Source organism: Salvelinus namaycush, chromosome 28 (genome assembly GCF_016432855.1).
Source record: "Salvelinus namaycush isolate Seneca chromosome 28, SaNama_1.0, whole genome shotgun sequence".
Classification (NCBI taxonomy): Eukaryota; Metazoa; Chordata; class Actinopteri; order Salmoniformes; family Salmonidae; genus Salvelinus; species Salvelinus namaycush.
Window position 1 is genome coordinate 25,020,384 of NC_052334.1, and position 10,114 is coordinate 25,030,497.

General features: G+C 42.0%; 1 protein-coding gene across 1 annotated transcript; it reads left to right on the plus strand.

Moving 5' to 3' along the window:
- Nucleotides 1-1,831: 1,831 nt before the first annotated feature.
- Nucleotides 1,832-6,178, plus strand: naa30 (N-alpha-acetyltransferase 30, NatC catalytic subunit). Its single transcript, XM_038967537.1, has 4 exons — nt 1,832-2,410; nt 2,831-2,951; nt 3,408-3,463; nt 4,705-6,178. Exons 1-4 carry the CDS (start codon nt 2,057-2,059, stop codon nt 4,840-4,842), a joined length of 669 nt encoding a protein of 222 aa, XP_038823465.1. The 5' UTR covers nt 1,832-2,056; the 3' UTR covers nt 4,843-6,178.
- Nucleotides 6,179-10,114: the final 3,936 nt, after the last annotated feature.

The following is a 10,114-nucleotide window of genomic DNA, read 5'->3' on the forward strand; positions in this document are numbered from 1 at the left end:
TGTCTGCATTTGTGTACATTTTTATTTATTGATGCTGCCAGTTCCTATATTTTGGAAATGTTTGGACATCCCACTCCACTGGCCACATCTCTTTAGAGAGAGGGGCCACCCCTAGCTCTGACAGTCCCACTTCAGTGCCTCTCCATCAGCCAGATAATTAGCAGCTGGGGCCTTGTTGTTGGCTGGAGCTGAGGTCCTGTGGGAGATGGGGCTTGGGATGTGAAAGGGTAGGCTGATCTGGGCAGCGTCTGTGCCACAAAGAGCCTCTCAGGAGAACTGGCAGGTCTCCCTTGTCCCCCCCTCTGACTGCACTGCCTGTCAGCCAGTGGTCTCTTCAAATACCCAGCCTCTCCAGCCTGAGATGGAGCACTGAACAACCCTCTAAAGTTGAGGCCTCCACCACCCCCAGCTGGCCAGATGACTGGCTAAGTGGAGAAACACTTGTAAAGAGAAACAGGGTGTGGTGGCCACCTTAAATATTGCATGACAAAAATTGGTTCAGCATAAGGGTTGGATTCAAATAATTGCAATTTGGTTAGAGTACAGCTCATTCACACATGACCATGATAAGAAAGTCCTGTCAATTAAAAGAAAATGCATAGGTATACATGTAAGTGTCTGCAAAACACATTTTAAGAGCCCTATCCTAGACTATTTCCCTACACAAACATCTGGATGTTATTTCTAAGTGTCCTTAAGATAACCAAGCTGTGTTTCCTAAGACATACAACAGCCTGTCTTTAGTAAGGAAGGAATACAGTATATTGGTCATATATACACTGCTAAGTATGTGAACATCTGGTAGTTGAAGTGTTAAAGCAGATGGAGATTGTGATCCACTTTGAGTGTGTTCCACTGCAGCCAGATTCTTCTGAGTGTTCTATTGTCAAGTACTGGCCTCTCTTGCCCTCCTTGCTGGTGCAATCGCCACATTCTCATGTGGATTTCCACCCAGAAGACTGACCATGACCAATCCTCTGTCAATTGGAACCAATTACTCACACGGCATCCTTCACCTTTTTATGTAGCAGTATGCTGTGGCAGACACCCACCCTCCACATTGATTTGGCTTTAAGACCCAGTGTGTGTTTTTGAAGGGGCAGACTGCTCCAAAGCTCTTGAGCATCCCAGCCTGTTGTCAGCCTGGCTCATGGAGTCAGTGCAGTCACTGGGTTTGTACTGGCAGACGTGGCATTGTTGGTTAAATAAGGCTTGCTAAATGAATGGGCACGTTTAACAAGCCTCTGCTAGAATGCCTTGAACCCACATATCATACAACTAAATTGAGATGCTGAATTTCGGGAGATGTTTTGAAGCAATTGATTTGATACATTGACTTGTTTATCAAATAGTAAGCCTACTAGGTTTATGAACACCCATGGTTTTTGTCTTTTGATCATCTTTGTGCTCACCTGTGGAACCCACATAATACTAAACAGAACACAAGAAAAGGAGCACCACATTGATTTGCTCACAAAAAAACTCAATTTGTGATCAATGACCAATATATAATGGTATAATATATATGTATATATGAATAATCATTGGCCCAGGGACCAAGACTGATCGACATATGTCCTTTCCCTCACACTGTCACGCATACTACGACATCCAGTGGTAGGGCTAGAGAACATGTTACTGAGTTCTGTCGGTGTGTCGCACTATAAAAACAACTTAAATTGGATTTATAGATGTCTTATTCTTAATTAAATTATTTCATAAATGTTTTTGACTTCTTGTTCTTGACATTACAACAACACTGTTCCTAAGATTGTATGCGACTTTGAGTGTCGTAAAGTTGTTTTTCGCACAGTAAATGCTTTACGGCAGCAATAATTTTGACAGGCAGAAGCTAGCCTAGCAACAAACTTTAGAAGTTATTAGCTAGCTACAGTACATGAGTTGGGTTAGCTACAGAAAATAAATTATATACTTTAAAAACAGATTCGCAACTGGTGGCAACTTTAACCGTGCAAGCGACTTTTTTTCGCTCTAGCTAACGTTAGCTGGCTAAACGCACTGTCTGCATGCGAACAATAACGAAATCAACAACAACATGCCAACCATGGGAATGGCTGAAATAGATTCCAGCAGTTTCGACGGGGTGCTAACATGCAGCAAAGAAGTGGTGGTGATGGAGGGAGACAGGGAAGACCTCGGGACGCTGTGCGCTGAAGAAGATTTGGTGGCATCCGCGCTTGCTGCCACTATCACCTCTCAAGTTATTGTGGAAGAACTGAGAAGGCTTGGGTTATGTTCAAACATAGAGGGAGACGTGGAGTACGTACCATACGAGTCTGAACTGCAAATGTCAGACATCAAAAGGCTTATTACCAAGGACTTGTCAGAGCCTTATTCGATTTATACATATAGGTATTTCATTCATAACTGGCCTCAACTCTGCTTCATGGTACGTAGAGCTATAAAGTTGTTAGCTAGCTGACTTAACTCAACGATTTACGGTGGAGTTGCGTGTGGGCGGACTGGAGTTCCAACATCACATAAAATAACAATGTCGTGTGTAATTGCCGGCAATTATTTACTTTGGGTGCTGAAATCGAGAGTTAAAAAAAACACAAAAAATGACGTTTATATGTGACGTCGGATCTCCAGTACGCCCACACTAGTTGCAAACTCAACTCCATCGTAAATCGTGGAGTTGCGTTTAATCGGATATAAAGTTGTATGGATTTTAGGAACTGATCATGTATTGTAGTTTGCCACTACCAGGCTATGCTCAGGGCTGAATATGGTGTGTTCGGGCTGGAGAAAAAGCCTACACACCTGCCAGCCAGTAGATAATAAAATGTTTTACCTCTCTGTGCCACAGGCGATGGTGGATAAGGATTGTGTTGGTGCCATTGTGTGCAAACTGGATATGCACAAGAAGATTCACCGTGGCTACATTGCCATGTTGGCTGTGGACTCCAGACACAGGAGGAAAGGAATTGGTAAGTGGGAATTAGGAGGATCTCGAAGATGGGTGGGTAAAATTTGTGGAACATTCCAAAAGGTATCTGTTCCAAAAACGTTGTAAATAACAAGGTTGCCAACAAACAACGCATACAAAGTTGTATAGCGGCAGAATAAGGTACCAGGTAGGGAGTAGGCTATTTTATTACGTTTTTCACTCACCATGTTTATTCTGAAAAATGTCTGTCCTCACTCTGGTAGCCTATCGACAAACATTAAGAATAAGCTACATGGTGAGTTGATGCCTATTCGGCAGCTAGTTAGCGAGGTGTATTGATCATGTTACTTTGTATGTGATGTTTGTTGGCAACCTTGTATTTTACGAAGATTTTGGAGTCCTGTTGGAACATTCCACAAATTATACCCACCCCTGCATGACTGTGTTATAATGTTTCATGTTTACCTCTAACATGTCATCACTCCTGTCATTTCAGGTACATATCTAGTCAAAAAGGCTATCTATGCTATGATGGATGAGGACTGTGATGAGGTATGTTTATTTTACATAATCATATCTACCCTGGAAGACATTAGGCAAGAGTGGCCAGACGTACCCAATTTCCAGGAACAGTCCCCGATTTTGGTGGCCTGTCCCCGAAAATGTCCCTGATTAGCCCTTAGAAAGAAAAAAGCAACCTTGAAGTTAAATTGGGGCTGATAGTTAAATAATCAAACGCTGTATCCAATCATATTTACATGTATCAATCCCTTTGCCAAACTCGTTTTCTCCCGAGGCTTTGCCGTGGACCTTTTATGAGAACGTTTGACCAGTGATACAGAGACTGGACTCTGTTTATCATGCATCCTTGCACTTTATTACAAATGCCAAGTCACTCACCCACCATTGCACCTTATACCAAATGGTGGGTTGGACCTCACTTTATATGTGCAGGAAGCTACGTACATTTGTATGTGTTCATCTACAAGGCCCTTTTGGGTAAACTTCCTCTTTACCTCTGTAGTCTGGTCTCCTTCACCACCAGCAGTTACCATACCCGGTCTGCTCGGTGGTTGCTACTTAAAGTCCCCAGGACATTTACAGTATTAGGCAAGACTACCTTCTCGTCTTGTGCACCAGAGGCATGGCATAGTTTACAATCCACGCTTCATCTAGATGTGTTAGTGCCACTGAATTAATTAATTATAGAGGAGTGTAAATGCTTTTTTTTAGGCTGGATCATGTTGTTGAATTGTATGTTTTAATTCTGTAATATATTGATTGTTGCTGTCTTCTTGGCCAGGTTTCCCTTGAAAAAGAGACTCTGGGTTTCAATGGGCTTTTCCTGGTTAAATAAAGGTTAAATAAAAAAAATATGAACACACCATGGCCAGAAAGTACATGCAACAGCATAGGCTACCAAACCTGGGTGATAAAAAAATTACTAGCTAGGCTTTTAAGAACTGTAGAGGGTTATTCCATTTCTGTGTTTGAAGTATTTTTAAAGGACAATAGCGAAAATTGATAGTTAAATATAGTTCCATGGCATTTTTCCCCCAAACTGTACCCCACTCCCCCACACCACACAAAAAAAAAATCATTTCTGGTCATAGAAGATAACAGGCCACAGTCTTTACCATAAATAGTGACAAGTTTAAGCTTGATTATAATCTCATTACACCAATACACATTTGAAACTGAAAATGCCATTGAATGCCATTTTGTATAGTATTCAGTATGGAGATAGAGGTAACAATCTCTTACAAATTACTTGGTTTTGTTGACTTTAACAGGTGGTGCTGGAGACTGAGATCACCAACCAATCAGCCCAGAAACTGTATGAGAACCTGGGCTTTGTAAGGGACAAGCGGCTCTTCCAATACTATTTAAATGGAGTGGATGCTCTACGGCTCAAACTGTGGCTCCGGTAGCAATACAGTCAGTGTCTCTGGCTCTGAGACCTCTTTCTCCCAGTCTCAGGAACAAACGTCCTCCCTACGAGGGAAACATCAAAGTCACATAAAATCCAGAAAGATCAGGAAGGAAAATTGGAGACCGGTACCACAGTTTTCTTTGTTGAATTGGGAGTACTTCTGGCATTTTAGTGGCCAGTGGAAATGAACTGAAAACAACCACGCCCTTGACCTCGACCAAACTAAATCAATTACAAACAAAACAACAGCTTGCCTCTGTCCTTTTATTTTTTTTAATTAGAGGACTAAAAACATGGCGAAAACACAAGTTGGGAAGAAGAGTAAGACTATGCAAACTGAATGTTTTCATAAAGCCATTTATAAGGGCTATACAGCCTAAATGCTTCAGAAGTCATAAGAAAAGAGAATACCTCTCACTTGATTCAAGAACATAATGCAGCTGTCCCTTGTGTGTTCACTGTGGCCCCCGGTGTGTGGTAGCTGGCCAGTTCTACTCTGTCTCTCTAATCCCACTAAGAGCTTCCATCAGGATTTTCATAAAGGTGGAGAGGATTGCTGCAATAAGCAATTTCCTGTTAGGGTAAAAGGAGCCCTGAAGTCCAATAGATCTTTTCAATGTTGAAGGGAATTGGGGAGCACAAGAGGTCTTCAGTGTGCTTCTCATTAAACAAAAACTCAGCCCCAAAGAAAATACATTCTCTTTGAAGCTAAATTAAACGGTCATTGAGGGAAATTATTTTGTACCATTTGTACGTACCCTTTTTTGTCTCTACCATTGTGTCTAGAGGTCTTGAAGACGTGAAACAAAATATGGTCAGATATCTTTTATGGGTCTTCTTTCAAAAGTGTATCGCAAGACACCTTTCAATTTAAGATGGACAAAGTAATGTATTTGGTAATTCATTGCTGGGATTTTGTACTTTTTGGTGGTAGTATTTTGTCTGTCCATTTTCCATTGTTTTAGAGATTAAGATTGAGTAACAAAATTAAAGTCACTTTTGGTCCTTGAAAAGTGCTATATAACTACCATGTATTGTTAATCATGATGGAAATAAGATCAAAAAGCCAAATGTATTATTTTTTAATGTGCTTTCTCACCCTTCTCAACATTACGCTGGTGTTACATCAAGCTAATGTTAGACCTTTCCACACCTGTAGTATCACTATCAACCCTAGAGTGCGCCACACACTGACTTCAAACAGGCTGGAATAATAATAACACACTGAGTCACTTTCATAAACACATTTATTTGTTATGGAAAACAGATTTGTTCCCATAATGAGACTTACTTTAACCACAGCTGCTATTTTAATAAAGCAACCCTATGAATACATTCAGGTGATAGTTTAACACTGGTGGTGGACACATTCTCTGAAATAGTTTGGTTATGACAAACCAATATTTTAGTTTGCCATGTGATCATTCAGTAAAAATGCTAACAGTTTAAAAGATAAATGAGCTACAATTTCTGCTTTTCAAAATGAAGTGACCATCTATACACCATTTGCATTTTGCAAACTGAGATTGGAGATCAGATCTAATCCAGATTAGTAAACCTCTCAAACAGCTCCTACTCCAGGTCAGGTTCCCAAATCCCTCTCTCTCCATGACATAGACCTCTAATGCCCTCTCTCTGCCAGCCTCTCAGAGGCCTCTTACTAGCCCTCTCACTATCCCCGAAAGAGCTCAAGTGTTTGGGAATTGTATCCCTTTGTTTCTCTGTCTTCCAGTTCAGCATCGAAGGTAAGGTTTTCCTCATGGTCAGTCCACCATCTGTCTCCCCTGCCACTCTGTCTGTGAGAGTATTTGTTTTCCAGTGAGGACTCCTGAGGCCTCCCCATGCCAAGTCTCTGTTGATCAGCTCCTCATCCCTACACAGGCACTGTGGTGGTCCAGGCTGGGACTGCTGTCTCTCTCCCTGCTCCAGGGGAAGGGGGCTTGGTTGGAGGATCTCCTTGAGGTCAAGACTCTCTCCTGTCATCTCATCCCAAAATATGTCCCTTTGGGTTGGCCTGTTCAGCAGATGCAGTCTCTGTATCCCCTTGCCGCTAGGTGCTTCAACTACAGAAGCCAAGGGAGCAAGACAAAGTACACAATCTATTTAAGTACTAGAGCCCTATGGATTGTACGCATCACTTAGAACATGTTCAAGTTGGTGGTACATTTTTTTTAGCCTGGCTGATGCGACTCACGTAGTACACAGCGAGGGAGAGCTGTGACACTGCAGTCAGGAAGACTTTGAGTTTGGTGTCAGCCAGATTAACAAAATGTTTCCAGTCTCACCATTATCTATGTAGATTGTCCTCTCGTGGACCCGCTGCTCTCGGACTCGTCTCTGGTGGGCTCTCCTTCTTCGCTGGGCCTGTTGACTGAGGACCATCTGTGCCTCCAGGAGTCCTCCCTACACAACCCACACAGCCAGAGAGACCATGCATGAGTCACCACCAAATGGTCATTTTAAATATAATATAGTCACATGTCATGGTATACACATAATGCATCAATGATATGCTACAGATAAAATGTTGATCCCTAGATCCTGCCCTATGCAATGAAACATGAAAATGTACAAATTGTTATATACAGTATGTCGGTTTGTGAGGGAGTGTGTGCGTGCACGTGTGTGTTTGCCTGGTAGTGGGGTTTTTCCTGTTCCCTGTACCCTGAAAGCGCATCCCATTGAGGGCCAGTCAGAGCTGTAGACCACCCCACTTTCCACTCCACCAGCGTTTTAATCAGGCCCACTGGGACAGAAGGGGCCCAGGCTCGCAGCTCACCAGCTGCTCTCGCTCTCTCTGGTAAATTACCTCTCATAACAACATTCCTGACTAAATCAAATCCCATGTAATTGTTTTGGAGACTGAGGAACATAAGCATGTACAGTGCATTCAAAAAGTATTCATACCCCTTGACATTTTCCACATTTTGTTGTATTACAGCCTGAATTTAAAATTGATCATTTCGATTTTTTAAAAACCTTTATTTAACTAGGCAAGTCAGTTAAGAACAAATTCTTAATTTTACAATGACGGCCTACCCCGGCCAAACCCTCCCCTAACCTGGGCGACGCTGGGCCAATTGTGCGCCGCCTTATGTGTCAATGATTTACATACAATACCCCATAATGTCAAAGTGGAATTACGTAAAATAAATAAATGAAAAGCTGAAATGTCTTGAGTCAGTAAGTATTCAACCCCTTTGTTATGGTAAGCCTAAATAACTACAGGAGTAAAAATTTGCTTAACAAGTCACATAAGTTGCATGGACTAACTCTGTGTGCAATAATAGTGTTGAACATGATTTGTGAATAACTACCCTATCTCTGTACCTCACAAATACAATTATCTGTAATGTCCCTCAGTCCAGCAGTGAATTTCAAGCACAGATTTAAAGACAAAGACCAGGGAGGTTTTCCAATGCCTCGCAAAGAAGGGCACATACTGGTATATGGGTTTAAACATTTTAAATTAAACAGCAGACATTGCATATCCCTTTGAGCATGGTGAAGTTATTAATTACACTTTGGATGGTGTATCAATACACCCAGTCACTACAGAGACCCCTCTTCATATTTTCAAGCATGGTGGTGGCTGCATTATGTTATGGGTATGCTGGTCATCGGCAAAGACTAGGGAGATTTTATGGATAAAAAGAAAAGGAAAAGAGCTAAGCACAGGCAAAGTCCTAGAGGAAAACCTGGTTGAGTCTGCTTTCCAACAGACACTGGGAGACAAATCCACCTTTTAGCAGGATAATAACTTGAAATACAAGGCCAATTATACACTGGAGCTAGTTACCAAGACGACATTGAATGTCCCTGATTGGCCTAGTTAGTTTTGACTTCAATCGGCATGAAAATCTATGGCAAGACTTGAAAATGGCTGTCTAGCAAACCAACTTGACAGTGCTTGAAGAATTTTTTAAAAGAATAATGGGAAAATATTGTACAATCCAGGTTTGCAAAGCTCTTAGAGACTTACCCAGAAAGACACAAATATCATCGCTGCCAACGGTGATTCTAACATGTATTTACTCAGGGGTTTGAATACTTATCTAATCAAGATATATTCATGTTTTATTTTCCATTTAGTATATTTTTTGTTGAATTTTTCTTCCACTTTGACATTGCAGAGTATTTTGTGTAGATTGTGGACAATGAATTACAATTAAATCCATTTTGTAACAACAAAATGTGGAAAAAGTAGAGGGGTGTGAATACTTTCTGAAGGCACTTTAAATCCATTACATTATCTATCTGCACCTGCGGATGGCGGCCGGTGCCATCGTGTGCACCCTGGCTGGGGGTAGAAAAGTGGAGGACACCCCCATCTCTCCAGTCTCTGCCCTGTGACAAGAGAAAGAGAACAAACCAAACACAAGCATAAGGTCTTAAAAACAGCGTCAAAATTGACAAAGGCTTTGTATACATGTCAACACAGCATAAACAGAGACAAAATGGCACTGATGTTTTTGTATGTTTTTTTTACCATGGCCATGTGATTGGCAGTAACCTTGAGGCCTGCACTAAGAGGGGCCAACGGTTGCAACGCCTGAGGAGAGAGAATGATGGGAGGTCTGCATGGGTACACATACTGTACAGTACATCACAACAACAGTCAATGCAATAACACAGCCACTCTTCCCCCAATGTGGAGTCCGAGACACTAAATTGAAATACAATTTATTTCACAGAGATAGGAAAATAAAGTAGGAATTTAGGAACACTTGAACAAGAATGTTTGTGACAGTTTGTAGTAAAATGGTAGTGAAAGCTAAACTGTTCTGACCTGTAGTCTTCGTGGTGGATGAGAATGAATGATGCTTGGTCCACAAATGTTGCTTTGACTCTGTGGGAGGCTGCTTGCTTCATATGATGATTCTTACACACATGCATATACACACATAGACACACAAGACAGTTAAGCCTTCATGATGATGACAACCACATTTGGAGACAAAAGAATCTGTCTACTGACCTGTAGATAGTGGTGGGAAGCTTGCAGAGTTTTCCAGTTTCAGTGGGGGCAGCTGGATAGTCTTACTATGTCCTAGAGGCCCATGTGGCTCCAGTGGGGTTGGCACAGCAGGGATGGTCCATTGTGAGGTGGGATGACTGGCCTGCTGTTCCTGGTTTCCCTCTGGCTGACTGTGACACGGGGCCACCTGACTCAGCCTGGACCTGGATCCTGTAGAGCCCATAGTCCACCACTAGCCCTCTGCTATGGCCGTCAGGCTGCTATGCTATGCTTTTAGCGAAAGTCTGTTGGT

Coding starts and splice junctions, on each gene's coding strand:
- naa30 (XM_038967537.1), top strand. CDS start 2,057: ATGCCAACCATGGGAATGGCTGAAATAGATTCCAGCAGTTTCGACGGG. Junction 2,411..2,830: donor GGCCTCAACTCTGCTTCATG/GTACGTAGAGCT, acceptor TCTGTGCCACAG/GCGATGGTGGATAAGGATTG. Junction 3,464..4,704: donor TGGATGAGGACTGTGATGAG/GTATGTTTATTT, acceptor TGACTTTAACAG/GTGGTGCTGGAGACTGAGAT.